The 15,534-nt window shown below is 41.0% G+C and overlaps 2 protein-coding genes and 1 pseudogene across 3 annotated transcripts in view; all 3 read right to left on the reverse strand.

Moving 5' to 3' along the window:
- Positions 1-1,692, reverse strand: part of LOC137650593 (uncharacterized) — a 116,693-nt gene extending 115,001 nt beyond the window's left edge. For both annotated transcript variants that reach the window (XR_011045996.1, XR_011045997.1), the window contains exon 1: positions 1,312-1,692. The gene's annotated coding sequence lies outside the window, so the exon portion shown is untranslated. The remainder of the gene's footprint in view (positions 1-1,311) is intronic.
- A 4,179-nt stretch (positions 1,693-5,871) lies between these two features.
- Positions 5,872-7,738, reverse strand: LOC137650941 (uncharacterized; annotated as a pseudogene).
- Positions 7,739-11,724: 3,986 nt separating this feature from the next.
- LOC137650942 (uncharacterized) lies at positions 11,725-12,231 on the reverse strand. The gene has a single exon (XM_068384086.1). The coding sequence runs from the start codon at positions 12,229-12,231 to the stop codon at positions 11,725-11,727; it is 507 nt and encodes a 168-aa protein (XP_068240187.1).
- Between the last annotated feature and the right edge of the window lie 3,303 nt (positions 12,232-15,534).

Consider the following 15,534-nt stretch of genomic DNA (forward strand, 5'->3'; position numbering starts at 1 on the left):
TTCTATGCACTGTGCAACAATAATCTGGTTGTTTTTTGCCGTTTTTCGTCGTTAATACTTGAAAAACGGGTGCGGCCTTCTCCTAGACATTTACCAAAGAAAATAGCTCGGTTTCCTCACCAAACGACTTGGAACTGACATGTCAAAGTCAACGAAACAGGGTTCGTGATACCAGCGTACATAAACAGAAGTTCGTGATACCAGCGTACATCTGATATACTGTATATTCAAACTACAGTATACTTTATCAAAAATTGAGTGATTGCTCAAAAGTGTCACTATTTGTAAATTGCATATTTTATGTACACTTTTGAGTAATTAATCCATTTTTACCTAAGCATATTTTGAATATACAGTATATCAAATGTACGCTGGCATCACAGACTTCTGTTTATGTACGCTGGCATCACAAATTCTGTTTGGTTGACTGTATTGACCTGTCAGTTCTGAGTCGTTTAGTGAGAAAACCGAATTATTTTCTTTTTATAACCCCTTCCCCCTTCAACATATCTTGCTAATTATTGCTTTCCCAGAATTTAAATAACCACCTAATTACTGTTCAAGAAGCTGAAAACTGCAGGATTGCATTATTTTGGAGTAAATGGAGAGCGGGGTGTTGTAAACTATTAGCTAAACAATGAACAGAGTGTAAAACACACTTCACATTGAATAGGCCGGTATGTAAGTTATTATGCCCCAGTCCCTAATAAACATAGAGAGAAAAATACCAAACTAGCCAGCACTCGTCCATTTCTTATAGCGAATTCCAATTTTGCTAGAAATTAGAATAACATATATTTACCCACCATTTTTTATTTTGACCAACCGCCTCAGATTTAATGTGAAACCAATTGAACTAGTAATGATTAATTGATATATGATGATTAAAATCATGTGGGGAACATTGTTGTTGTAAAATAAAACCGGTCAGGTTAGGTGGTTTGTTTAGGTTAGCTGGTGGCCTTGTTTATTGCTAATTCTACATGTGCCATTATTAGTATGTTAAAACGAATTCTTTAATTCATTCCCAACGCCAAAAAAACAAAACCGGTTTCCCGCTGGAGGTCCCCACGGATTGGAATGGTTAACAAATGGGATAAAAATACTGTTCATCAAAAAGATAAAAAAGGGTCAGCTTTAGATAAAGCAGAGCGTAATTCATCAGAAAAAAATACTATATTTTTTTTTTAGTGGGGGAGCAATTGTACAGAATTACCAATCACTTAATTACTCAATTCCGAGAAAAATACGGGATATTGTAATGTCTTGTCGAAATAAACCAAGGTTTTGACTTCAATGACTTGTACTTGCCTGCTCTGTCATAGGGAGGGGAAGCTTTGTGGAAGACTTAAAAACTGGGCATTATAGATATTCTTTGTCGTAAAACCATTAGCGATCGATCAATTGTCTATTTGCTATGCCTGATTATTTCCGTCTCATGCTAGACCAAAACACTGTCTCGACTTTCGTGACAAGACCTTCGAAACAAAATTCACTTCACCAAGACGACACACTCAACTGAGAGAAACTAGACTCACAAACAGCGGTGCCATTTAGATTGCGAGATTCCAAATTCACCAGAGAAACATCGAAATAAACATATGAACTCAAGTCAAAATAGAAAACCCATTAGAGAATTTTTTCTTATGCTAAATTTTGTTTTATTCGTGGTGTAGCAGAGATCTGTGTCAAGTCTGATAAAAAAAACGCCCACATAGTTTGAAAAGAACACTGGTGGAAATCTTTCATCTGGCAACACTGGTCACAAGTTCACAACTCTGACTCGCAAGACAAGGAACTTTACTTGAGGAAGGAAATTAAGGAATAATGGGTGATTAGTGTTTACAGATAATTTATGTTTCATGTTGTGGAAATAAATCTTTAAATACAATATTCGTTTGTATATGCATATATATAAAACAAATAACTTTGTAAATCATTTAATCTAGTTGTATTGTTATACTTAAGAAGATTACACAGGTATTGGGCATGGGTTTCCATTTGATTTTGAAATTGACCCAATGCTTGAATCTCTATGGCCTATGCTGATAGAAACGGACCAAATTTAACTGGTCCATTGGCACGATGAAATAACCCACCCTTGGTTTAGTTATATAAAATTATTTCTTTAAAATCATATTTGCCGTCTCTGTTCCCTCCGCCAACGAAGTTGGGAGGAGATTATGTTTTTGCCCCTGTTTGTTTGTTTGTGGCTAACTTCCTGGCCACAATTTTACCAATAGCGCAGTGAAACTTTCAGGGATTAATTCTTTCGTTGAGACGTTGCAGTGATTAAATTTCGGAAAGTCCTAGGTCAAGGATCAAGATCGAGCAAGAGGTCGACAGATTTAACCCAAACCTCGAGAAATAAGCTCCTATGGCGGAGGTCTTTACTCTCATAGTGCATTTCTAGTTTTCTTTTTTAAACAAATGCTTCCTTTAAAATTGATCTCTCTCTCTCTCTCTCTCTCTCTCTCTCTCTCTCTCTCTCTCTCTCTCTCTCTCTCTCTCTCTCTCTCTTCAAATGAACCCACCTCTCATTAGTCAATATATAAGCCTGAATCTCTTCATCTGTCACAATTAACCTTGCAGGAATAATGGCTCCTAAGTCACATCACAGCGATAGAACCACGAGAAAGACCACACATTAATTGGATGAAAATAAAACTCGTATATAAATGTTGAAAAGAAAAATAATTACAGAAAGGTACGCGCCATGCAATCAACTACTCGCAGCCGTTATATTTCTTCAAAGCCTCACATATGTTTACTCATGTAGGCTATATTATGTTATATATATATATATATATATATATATATATATATATATATATATATATATATATATATATATATATATATATATATATATATATATATATATATATATTTCAAATAAGCCATATATATTAATACATTAAAGTCTGGATTCTCTTAACGACCTCGGGATCAGAGCCCCAGGCGGAACCGCCCAAAGACTATGATATCGGACCGGCGGGGATTTGAACCCTCGTCCAAGATATCTGTACGCCAGTGACCATACCACTCGTGGCCGAGTGGTATGGTCACTGGCGTACAGATATCCTGGACGAGGGTTCAAATCCCCGCCGGTCCGATATCATAGTCTTTGGGCGGTTCCGCCTGGGGCTCTGATCCCGAGGTCGTTAAGAGAATCCAGACCAATGTATTAATATATATGGCTTATTTGAAATATGAAAGAAACACGTTTAAATGTGCAAAAAATTTATCATATATATATATATATATATACACATATATATATCATTATCCTCGTCATCAGCCGCTACTAGTCCACTGTAGAACAAAGGTCTCAGACATTTCTCTCCCCTTGCATCTGTTTTTGGTTTTTCTATGCACAAATTTTCTTAGCTCGCCAACCCAACGTCTTCTCTTCCTTTCTCTGCTTCTTTTGCACTCTCTAGGGACCCATTTTGTTATTTTAATATGTCCATCTATTAACTGTCATTCTCATTACATGTCCTGTCAATGTCCATTACTTGCTAAGCTACAACCCTAGTTGGAAAAGCAGGATAGGCCAAGGGGCTCCAACAGGGAAAATACCCCAGTGAGGAAATGAAAAGAGGAGACAAAATATTCTAAGAACAGTAGCAACATTAAAATAAATAATTCCTATATAAACTATAAAAACTTTAAGAAAACAAGAGGAAGAGAAATTATGTAGAATAGTGTGCCCGAGTGTCCCCTCTAACAAGAGAACTCTAACCCAAGACAGTGGAAGACCATGGTACAGAGGCTATGGCACTACCCAAGACTAGAGAACAATGGTTTGATTTTGGAGTGTCCTTCTCCTAGAAGAGCTGCTTACCATAGCTAAAGAGTCTCTTCTACCGTTACCAAGAGGAAATTGGCCACTGAACAATTACGGTGCAGTAGTTAACCCCTTGGGTGAAAAAGAATTGTTTGGTAATCTCAGTGTTGCCAAGTGTATGAGGACAGAGGAGAATATGTAAAAAAATATTCCAGACTATTCGGTGTATGTGTAGGCTAAGGGAAAGTGAACCGTAACCAGAGTGAGGGATCCAATGTAATACTAGCGGTAGTATCTCAACGGATGGCTGGTGCCCTGGCCATAAGTTAATACTGGTAGGACCATCTGATTGAATACTTTTATTTTTATTTTAGAGAAAGTGGCATTTTACTTTTCATAATATTCTGTTTACCAAAAGCTTGCGATCCCACACTTATTCATATTTTAATTTCGGTCACATGTCTTGGAGAAACACTTACTTTCTGTCTCAATTATATATTCATTAGCAATCTCTAGGGGTTTATACATAACCATTATATCTTGTCTCTCAATATATATCGCGAGACCCATATCAGTTATCTACACGTATGCCGGCACGGTTCATGCGGCCTTTATTGTAGGATATTTATGGTTGTCTCTCTGCATTTTCATGGGAAATTGTTTTAGTTTTCCCCATATTGATTTTCAGTCATATATTTTTGCTTTCTCTACTCAAATCTATCATCTTTGCAATTCCTCCCATAATTCACTAAACACAACTAAGTCATCTGCAAATCTCAAGTTGTTAAGGTATTGCCCATCAATATCAATTCCTACATTTTCCCAATCAAAATTCTTAAAACCTCCTAGCAACTCTGTGAATAACTTGGGAAAGATGGGGTCTGTGTAGCTCCTTTCTCAGTCGGCATTTTCTCACTATCTTTATGTAGCTTTAGGATTGTTATCTTTTCCATATAGATATCTTTACTTACTTTACTTTGATGGCTGCTTTTCTGGTCCCATACAGCAGGGGAACCCCACTCTCCTACAGGACCTCCACTGTCGTTTTACCTTATTCGTTCAGAGTATTTAACGTTTCATGTCTAGTATTCTTCCTTTACTGTTAAATCTTTACTGTCAAAAGACTCATGAAATAAGAAAGACTTCAGTTTCCTCTTGAAAGCCTTAATGTCTTCAATCATTCGAATGTTTCGTGGGAGGTTATTATATAGTATCGGGGCCGCATATCTAAAGGCTCTAGAGCCTAAAGTAGACGTATACCTAGGTTCCAACAGTTTGAAGCCATCTGTAACTATTCTCGTGTCGACACGATTTGTTGGCTGCGCAATATGTAGCAATTCTCTTAAGTATTTTGGACGCCCGGTTCTGATAACTTGGTGGGTTATTGTACATATTTTAAATTCAATCCGCGCTTTAATCGGCAGCCAGTGTAAATCAATTAGTATAGGTGTGATCTTTTCTCTAGGTGGGACGCCTTTTATCAGTCTTGCTCCTCTGTTAATTATGTTTTGTAATTTTTTAAGTTGCACTTTTGGTAAATTGTAATAGATGAGTTGCAATAGTCAATCCTGATAATAACACAGTTTATCACAAGTTTCTTTACAGAATTTTCGTCTAGGTACTTTTTTTATTAACGCAATATTTCTTAGATGATAACCAGCAGTTTTTATTACATTATTTATTTGGGCATTTAGAGATAGGTTGCAGTCAAGAAATACACATAGATCTCGAACTTTACTAGATAACGGCACCGAGTCATTATTTATGTTCAGTTGAATATCACCTAAGTTTCTCACACTGTTTCTCTTTCCCACCACCATGAATTCAGTTTTGTTCTCATTTAATTTTAGTTGTTTAAATATCATCCATTCTCTAACACTATCAAGGTTTCAGTTTAGAGTTTCAGTAGTGTCGTCTATATCATTTATGGAAAAGTAAAATTGTGTGTCATCTACAAAAAGTTTAAACTTCACGCCATGCCTTTGTAGCATTTTCGATAGACCAATAGTATAGATGTTGAATAAGATTGGGCCAAGTACCCTCTCCTGGGGTACCCCTCTGTTTATGGGTTCATATGATGATTAAGAGTTTCCAATTTGTACACAGCAATTTCTACCAACTAAGTAGTCTTTTAGGTATTCGAAGGCTTGATCTTCAACGCCGATGGACCGTAGATCATTTAGTAGCAGTTCATGTTGCAAACCTGCTAAATAATTAGGATCAGCAGTTAAGCCTGGCAAAATCCTCTTGCTTAGTCTATCCTCCCTATGGAAGCAGTCCTCTGGGGAATAGTCTGAAGGGCATGCTTTCTGCAAATAGTTATGTAGCACAACACATGCCATGACAACTTTGTCAATACTTGTCAATTTGAGATTTATACAAGTGTGGAAAATTCTAAACCGGGAAGCCATAATGCCGAAGGCATTTTCTGCCACTCTCCGTGCCCTTGATAGCCTGTAGTTGAATACTCGCTTCTCACTATGTAGGTCCTTTTGAGAATAAGGTTTCAAGAAATCTGTCCATAATACAAATGCCTCATCTCCCACGAATACATATGGCAAAACACAATTTGAAGTAGCTGTTACTCACTCATGTGGGATGCAGAGCTTTTCATCTTTGAGTCGCTTACCAAATTCTGTATTATCAATGACTCCTCCATCTGATACGCGACTAATAGTTCCAATGTCTGCCATAATGAATTCGTAGTTTGCATTTACAACTGCCATTAACACAAGACTGTTGTATCCCTTGTAATTCGAATAATAAGACCCTGATTCTGATGGCGGCGTTATCCATACATGCTTTCCATCAAGAGCACCGAGACAGTGGGGAAAATTCCATCTAAACTCGAACTGTTCTCCAACAGTCTTCCGCTCCTTTTTTGTTGCTTGAAACTGAAACAGATAATAGATACAATGCTATGAGAGAGAGAGAGAGAGAGAGAGAGAGAGAGAGAGAGAGAGAGAGAGAGAGAGAGAGAGAGGGGGGGGGACTTGCACTATATTTATAGGCGTTCTCCTTTCTGGAGTGTTGCTGAGCCACCAGCTGATGATGAAATTTACCTTCATGCAGCAATGCTCCTGTAGTGAAACGGAGTAGGGAAACACTACTAAGGTAGATTACATTTTAAACTTAGTCACTCGTAACTTAGAAGAGAGATCTGAGAGACATGATACTCCTAATGAGACATTTGGGAAGTACGTAGGCCAAGCACTCCACTCCCTGGACAAGAAAACAGCAGTCTTTGCTAGGAAACTGATAAATGATGTGGTTTTTGAAGCAGAGAATGGGAATTTGTCTGCCTATTCTAAAATTGTAACTGACACATACCATTTACATGAATCATTTGCAACACCAGTACCACAGTCGTCAAGTTCCTTTCATGTAAGCGATAATTCTAATAGTGATTCCAATATGTCACAATATTTTGCCAATTTTCAGCACTTGTAACATTTTCATATGTGGCTGGCAATCAAAGAGGGAGATATAAAGGGTTATAATTTTGGATTGGTTTGGGTTATGTACCTTCGTTTGCCACTGTGGTTAGAAAGCATTGCACATTTCAACAGAAGGTTTCAGTATTTTTCACATATTATTACTATGTACTGATTTTCCTCAATAAATTAACATTATGTATTGCATATCATAACCCACCTTTAAATAATCCTTCTTAAGTACTTTGTAGATGGCAACACAAGTTTCTGGTATAATCTTGGATAAGGTGCTAGTTCCCATTACAGCTGAAAATCTCAAGTCTTGCAGAGATCGGCCTGTTGCTAAGAAACGCGGTGTTGCGATCAGCCGTTCATGAGGGCTAATGGACTTCCTCATTACGGTGTCTTTACATGTAATGAATGGAGTGACCATATTCAAAAGTTCTAAATATGTTGATTCATCCATGCGCATATAATTGCGCCATTCATCTGGGTCTAATTTCAGCTCTTTCATTAAATTGGTATGTGAAATTTGGTCCCTTTTAAGCAACCAGTCCCTTGTCCACTTTGAACACTTCCTTTTCTTTTCATTGAGGGTAGTCACTATCTCGACTGCCATCACCTCGTCTTCGGTAAGTGACATGTTGCTCCTTCTCCTTTTGCCACCGACTGAGGTTGTCTGTCAGTTTGGTTTGAACGTGTAAACAGTCTTCAAACATGTTGTGTTGGAGGTTTGATGAGCGTGTTGGCCAATATGCTTGACTGTGTAAAACCCCCTTAAGGCTGCGTTTACACCAAGCGAGTCGAGTCACGTCAAGTCATGAACGTCATTTGATGAGATTCATTTTGACTCATCTCCGTTTAGACCGACTGCATCAGCCCTCGTCAAGTCAGTTTCAGACTATCAGTGACCTGTCTGATTTCATACGGAATGGATGCAAGTTCCCTCGAGACGGCCTTGGTTGAAGTGGCTACTTTGTTGTGGCTTCGTATTCTCCTTGGGCACATTCATCTCTTTTTTTTCCTTCTCCTTCTCTCTCTCTCTCTCTCTCTCTTTTATGTATTCTCGTCTTAAAATACATCTGTAGTGAAGGTAAAAAATAACCCTCCTTAAAATACGATTGTAGATCACATTTGAGTGAGTTCAGATCTATCTTATTCATACCATAACTCCAACATAAAGTAAAAGAGAACTATAATATATATATATATATATATATATATATATATATATATATATATATATATATATATATATATATATATATTTATATATATATATTTAATTTTCTCCGACTTATTGAAATTAATGATTCTAGGCCCGATGGAATGGGCCGATGACAAGACCTTGAAGAGATTTGCTTTCCAAAACTATTCAGGATTCAATAAAATATGATCCCAATATTCAATTTTATTACAAAAATAGTCATTTGATAGAGAAATAACACACAATAACACTTTAAGCTAATTAAAAAATAGAACTGTCACCCTTAGGGGGTCTGCAACATGTGCTCATGAAACACAGAGTCCACGTTGGACTAAATAAGACTAAGTTTTCGTAATTACAACAATTATTCCTTGGTAAATCACTTACCAAGGTCCATAGGCGTATTCTGATGCATAAAACTAATCCCCAGTCCCAGGGATGACAATTTTACAGATCGATACAAAGTTACATACAAAACTCACAAAAGGAACCGACCTGGTATCACGGTGGCTTGGAGCCGGAAACAGAGAGACTAACAATATAGTTTAACTTACTGGGTTGGAGGTTTAGGCAGGAATGAACGAGCGTCATGCTGGACAGCTCCGAGGAAAACTACGATCTCCCGCGCTAACTAAAGTGTCCTTGTGAGATGCGAGGAAACTCTTACGTTATTTATTCAATAAGGGGTTTGATAAAGCTTCTTTATCGACCACAAGACAGAGAAACAATCAAAGTCTTACTTCAGATCAAAGGGTAAACTTAATACTTCGGCTGAAGGCCATAATTTGCCGTAATCCAACAAGCTAGAGAGTCCTTGGCTCTAAACATATACATCGATATTTTTGTCGTGGTAAACCAGTACAATATCATTTTTGTAATTCGTAAATAATAAATACTTTGTCTCTCTGACACCCGCTCCTTCCCTACCAGGTGGTTGAAATTTATGCCACAATACCGTCATGTATTGGACAACACTCATTCGCAGAAACGCCCGCGAGATCTTCCAATCTTACCCCAATTTAAAGCAACGTTCGTGGAGTTAAATGTCGGGGATTTCGAATGATCAGTTCGAAACTCCCGACATCCTCCACACCCGAAATAAAGGGGCGGTGAAACGTCGGTCAATTAGGCAAGACTGGACTCGGGGGAGGAGTAACCACTCCAAGACTCTGTTAGGCTCGTTGCGTAGAGCTCCACAACGACTCTAACGGAGTACACACAATATACATCAACAGAAATATTACCCCGGGGCAATCAACTCTTACAAGTGTACACACAGAATGGCAATGCAGAAAAAAATGTATCCAGACATATAATACATACATGAATCAATCAATAGAAAGGCAAGTAGGCAATGGGCCTGCAATAATATCTCAAGTAAGCAATGTATACATATTAAATCATAAGGTAATCTGCCTTTAATCGATCAAGGGAATTACCCTTCCCACACTGCCACACCTTGGCAATTACTCTAGGGGGAACAAGGGGGGGGGGTGCTGGTTCTGTACAACGCTCGACTTGTATGTACGAGAGAGACCCTCCCATCCCCGTACTCTACACCCGACGCACTTCCAACCTCTGTGGATTCAAACTTACCTACATTTACTTCTTTCCACCCTCCCTACCTACCAGAAGAGACTCTCCCATTTTCATTTACTGTTTGTAGTTATGAGTTATATGTCCTCAATTTGAAGTAATCATTCCATCAAATCTCGCTGCTTCGCAGTAGCCTTTCTCAATGGGCGTGCGGAACGTCCTATGACCTCTGTGGCTGGTTGTCGAGATGTCGTAGCCTGAGCCATTGCCTGGTTGTCCCCAGACGTCTCAACGGTCCCTGGCAGTCCTGCTGGCAAACTGTATGCACCCTCGCTTTCGACATCGCCATCGTCTACTCCAACACCATCATCGTCATCAGAGGGGGCAATCTCCAGGGGAACCAGGTGGCTGACAGCTCGCAGGGATTCGACACCCTCGAACAACACCTTGGCTGAACGCACGACTCAGTCGTCGTCAGGATATGTGTCCACGACACGTCCAAGGGGCTACGTAGCCCTTTTTTGATTTTCTGGCTTGACCAGCACGACATCTCCGGAATGCAGCTTGGAAGGCTCCCCAGATCGACAGCCGTGTCTGGCCCTCAGGGCACTCAAATATTCTTTTCTCCACCTCTCTCGGAAGGCTTTCAAAGAGTCTGTCAGCTTTACATAATGATCACGGAGCCTCCGGGAGGTGAAGGTCACATTGAGGTGGTCGTCAGGCAAGATCGGTGCCATGAGGTTGATTGGGCTTCCTCTCACAAAATGGGAGGGGGTGAGGACCTCATCCTCGCACTTCTCGCCGCTGTACATTAGAGGCCTGTTATTAACCACCGCCTCAGCCTCCTTCACTAATGTTAGTACGTGGGTGTCTGGCAGGTACTTCTTCCCAAGGGCTATCTGGAGGACACGTGTTGTCACTCCGATTAGGCGCTCGAAGAACCCACCTTTCCAAGGTGCACGGGGCGTCTGAAAACGCCATTCAATTCCAGATTTCCTCAGGAACTGCTGGACTTCATCCTCTTCATAAAGTTCGTGAAGGAGGTTGCTGGCAGTCTTGAACGTTTGATGATTATCGGATGTGATGAAGGACGGAGCACCGTGGGTAGCACAAAAGCGACATAAGGCTAAGACAAATTCCTCCGCTTCCAGGGAGGGGCAGAAATCGAGGTACACGGCCCTGCTGGCCATGCAAGTCACAATCAGTATGTAGCTTGGCCGCGTTTCAGTCTGTATGGCCGCTGTGTGGTCCACTCCGACTGCTGTAAAGGGCTTCGTTAGGTTGATCCTTTCCTTCGGTAGGGGGGGGGGTGGTGGTGGCTGTCTCAACAGGGGCTGGAAGGCTAGCACGCATTCTGGACACTGCCGCACGATCCGCCTCGCAATGGAACGTAGGCCTAGCGACCAGCATTTCTGTCGAAAGATACCCATTAGTGTATTCAAACCACAATGTAAATGCAAACTATGCAAATATCTTAGATAAGCCCTAACTAAATGCCCTTTGGCTGGCAAAAGAATCAAATGTTTCATTTCCTCTACTTGGGACACTCGTCCCCTAGTGCAAATTAACTTATTATCTAACACTAGATTTAATTGTCTGACAAAATTAGTAACTTCACGAGGGGGTCTGACTCCACCCTTCAAGTAAGCATTGACTGTAGGCAAATAATGTTTTTGCTCTAATTGGACAACAATACTGAACGGATGCCGTTTTAATTTGGCAAATTTTAGGATTATCCTAGTAACTCTCAATAAGAATCAGAACTCTACTTCCCTCTGTAGAATTTCCCATATCTCTCCTGGTGAAACAGGTCTTATTTCCTCCCTCATTTCTTGTACCGCCGCCACTACGGTTCTTTCATTGGTTGGATCGTCCTTCTTATAAGGAACAGGCTCTCCCGTGGTCCTTAGGAACTCTGGACCATTCCGCCAAAGAGTGTTTTGTAGCAGTTGTTGCGTCATTGCTCCTCTGGACAGGACATCAGCAGGATTCTGTTTGCTTGGGACATGGCTTAGACTAAAATGGCAAGCCTGATGAAGAAAAACAATCTCCGCCACTCTGTTAGATATGAACACATTTTTGTTATCCTTGGCATCGGGAGATGCTACCCATGCCAACGTGACCTTACTGTCGGTCCACATGACTATCTCTCGTGGCTCTATCAGCCCTTTGAGTGTCCTGGCTAATCTCCAGCCTAACAACAATGCTAATAGTTCTAGCTTGGGGATTGTCAACTTGTTCATCCCCTTTGGAGTGATCCTCATTTTAGTAGTGAGTAGGCTTACTTGATTGCAATTGTCCCTAGTATATGCTACTGCGCCGTAAGCCTTACTGCTGGCATCGGTGAATACATGGAGCTCTAGATTTTTCTTGCCTACCGCTCTTGGAAGTGTGATGTTGCTTACCGCTTTCAATTCACACAACAACTCACTCGCTTCTCTACCTCTCTCTCTTTATCACGTCATCCCAACCTACGTTATCCTCCCATAGTTGTTGGAGGAAAAGCTTTCCTCGAACAGATAATGGGCTTATCAAGCCTAGAAGATCATAAATGGAGACCAACATGGAAAGTACCTTACGCTTTGTAGGTACCCATCCCTCCCCCAATTCACTGATTCTTTTACTCTCTTTCACACACAATTGGTCGACGTCTCGGGCCCATCGCAGCCCAAGTACGTTCACATTCACCGGCTCACTCCACTGCTTCTCGCTATCGAAGGCTAAGTTATTGGACGCCCACCCTTCTAAAGGCATACCAGCCCCTTTTAAGATCTTGTTGACAGATTCATGCTCCTGCCTCATGCTTTCTACATCCTCGAAAGTACTAAGATAATTATCTATGTAAAAGGACTTCGCCAAATCTGGCCGACCTTCCCTTTCGAAATGACAATTTAAAACTTGTTGCAACAAAAACGGACTCGCCGTGATGCCGAACACCACGACTCTAAAGGCGAAGGTGAGCGCTCGACCTGCTACCTCGCGCCACAGAAATCGTGTGTATTTGGCATCATGGGGATCTAACAAGACATGGTGGAAGGCCTTGCTGATGTCGGCTAGCATAGTCGTTAAACCTGAACCTTATAAGCAAATGATATGCTAATTCTACTAGATTGGGGCAGGTAAGAGGCATTCATTCAACGATTTATGACCCTTAGATTTTGCTGAGGCATTAAACACGATTCTGAGGGGGTTCATGCGGCTATATTTCTTAATTCCAAAATGTGGCATATAATACCCTTCAATCTTGGATTCCTTTACTTCTGATATAAAGCCTGCTTCTAGATACTTATTTATCACTCCCTGATACTGATCAAAATATTCCCTGTTCTTCTTGAACTTAGTTTGCAACGATTCTAACTGCGCTACAGCGTTTCGATAGTTCGTATCTGGCCTAGCATCCGACCCGAATGGTAGGCTAACCTGATATCCCTCAGGCTTCTTTACGACACTTTGCGACACCTTTCGCATGGCTTCTGCTTCGCGAACAGTATATTGCTCTGATGGGGCGATGCCAACACGGTCCAAACGCCACCACTCATCTAAGTCAAACTGCTTTGGTTCACTCGCAATTCTACAGACTCTGAGCGTTTTCACATGTTCGATCTTTTTTCCTTCCAATAGCCACTGCGGTACTTTCCCATATGGCGACATACCATTATGGGTCAGGAAAAGACTTATCCCATCAACTTTCTCGATGCCTATGATGAAGTAGCTAAAATCATCGGCCCCTACCAAAATGTGGACATTTTTCAACTCATCGGACTTATTCTCTGGATCGGCCAACGTGACTCCCTTACTCAACAGATGCTGTCTAACTTGTACATAACCAGCGTTATGTATTGGGACGTCAACGTTCTCGTGTGCCACCAGCTTCATTCGTACTACTCTTCTTCCTATCTCTACCCTACAGCTTACGACATCATATTGTCCGCTTATTTCTGCGGAGCCAAACGGAGCTATGTTCAACGCTACCCTTCCTACCACCGGTAGGCCTAATTGCCTCGCGGTTTTCGCGGATATAAAGCTTTTTTTAGCTTCCCGTATCGAGAAATAAGCAGACTCGCTTACTACCTTGCTTATGATTGATTTCGGCCATAGCCGTTGGCAAGATTGTACATGGGAGGTCCACGTTGGACATATGTGCGATCTTTGCACTTTTGCACTGTTTGGATTCCACTTTATTCTTAAATGGACGGGGGCAGTTTCGTGCTGTCGAGGCGTCGCATTTACTACGGGGCGGGATGTCGTAGACTGACTACTACTATTACTTGGGGCTGAAGTGGAGGGAACTGATTGCGGTCGTTTTTCCGCATTATGGTTATCACAAATGGCTGTGTTGTGGTTACCATTACAATTCTTACAAGAGTTAGGGACGGGACACTTATCACTTCGATAACCGGACTTAGTGTAATTGAAACACAGGCCTTCTTTAGCAAAATGCGACTTCTGGCAGCCATGTCAGTTACTTGGCGGCATCCGTGAGGCGGCTGCCGTTCGTTACAAAAGGGACAAGAATTATTCTGAACTGGTTTCGATTTCGCTCTTACACTGACGTCTACTCTCATGTCAGGTTCAAGTTTATATCCTCGCTGCAAGGCATCGTCCTCGAGCATTCTAATAATGAAATCGATCGCGTCGAAGAATTCATCTAGCGTATAGTCACACTTTCTCAGATGCTCAACTACTTTCGTAGAGCTTCCCTTCTAACAACTTTTGATTAATGAGGCTCATGACCATACCTTGGCCTATATCATTACTACTTAGCCTCTTGATCTCCTCAATTATGATTGTTAATTCAAAACGAAACCTTTTCAGCTCTACAGGATCTAATGAGGGTACAAAGATATTAGCCAACTTTCTGTGCAGAATTACAAGTGTCTGATGGACATTACCATATTGTTTGTCTAAGAGATCCAATGCTATCCTATAGTTCGCGGCGGTTACACTTAGGGATTTTACGATCCTAAGCGGATCCCTGCCTAAAGTCCCCAACAGATATGTGAATTTAGATACATCATCCAAATCTGCTCTTTGATCCACATGTATTTTAAATAGCTCTCGATATGAAGCATATTCCTGCACCTCCCCTTCAAACGTGGGGAGAGGGGAGAAGCAGCGGTTTCAATCTGGGGAGGGAAACATTCCCCGTCGAAGTGACTTTCACTCCATCAATTCAATTATACAGAAGGGTAGAAGCTCGCGAGCTTCTCCTTACGTGTGCCTGATTCGGGCTTCTAAACCAGGTTCTAGTTTAACAGATTGTTTCTTGTACAGCTCTCTTAGCTGTCTTACCTCCTCTTGCAATTGCGTGACCAGATTCTGGTACACGGATTCAGAGTAGGTCTCAACTAACGCACGCTGCGTTTCAACCAGTAAGTCTACTATGAGCCCCATAAATGCCTCGATGTGTACGATCGTGGCCACCGCCATTTTGACTGACTTTACTCTATTTCGGGGGGATTCGGTAAACTAGGAGGGAACAGAATTAGGATTAAGTTACGAAGATGGGGGCACAAAAAACTAGAGGCACACGCGGTCAGACGCACATCGGGACACTGGGGGCTTTA

This window comes from Palaemon carinicauda, chromosome 12, assembly GCF_036898095.1.
Source record: "Palaemon carinicauda isolate YSFRI2023 chromosome 12, ASM3689809v2, whole genome shotgun sequence".
Lineage (NCBI taxonomy): Eukaryota > Metazoa > Arthropoda > Malacostraca > Decapoda > Palaemonidae > Palaemon > Palaemon carinicauda.

Bases quoted from the DNA above. Each gene is read 5' to 3' on its own strand.
- LOC137650942 (XM_068384086.1), bottom strand. From the start codon at position 12,231: ATGAGGATCACTCCAAAGGGGATGAACAAGTTGACAATCCCCAAGCTA.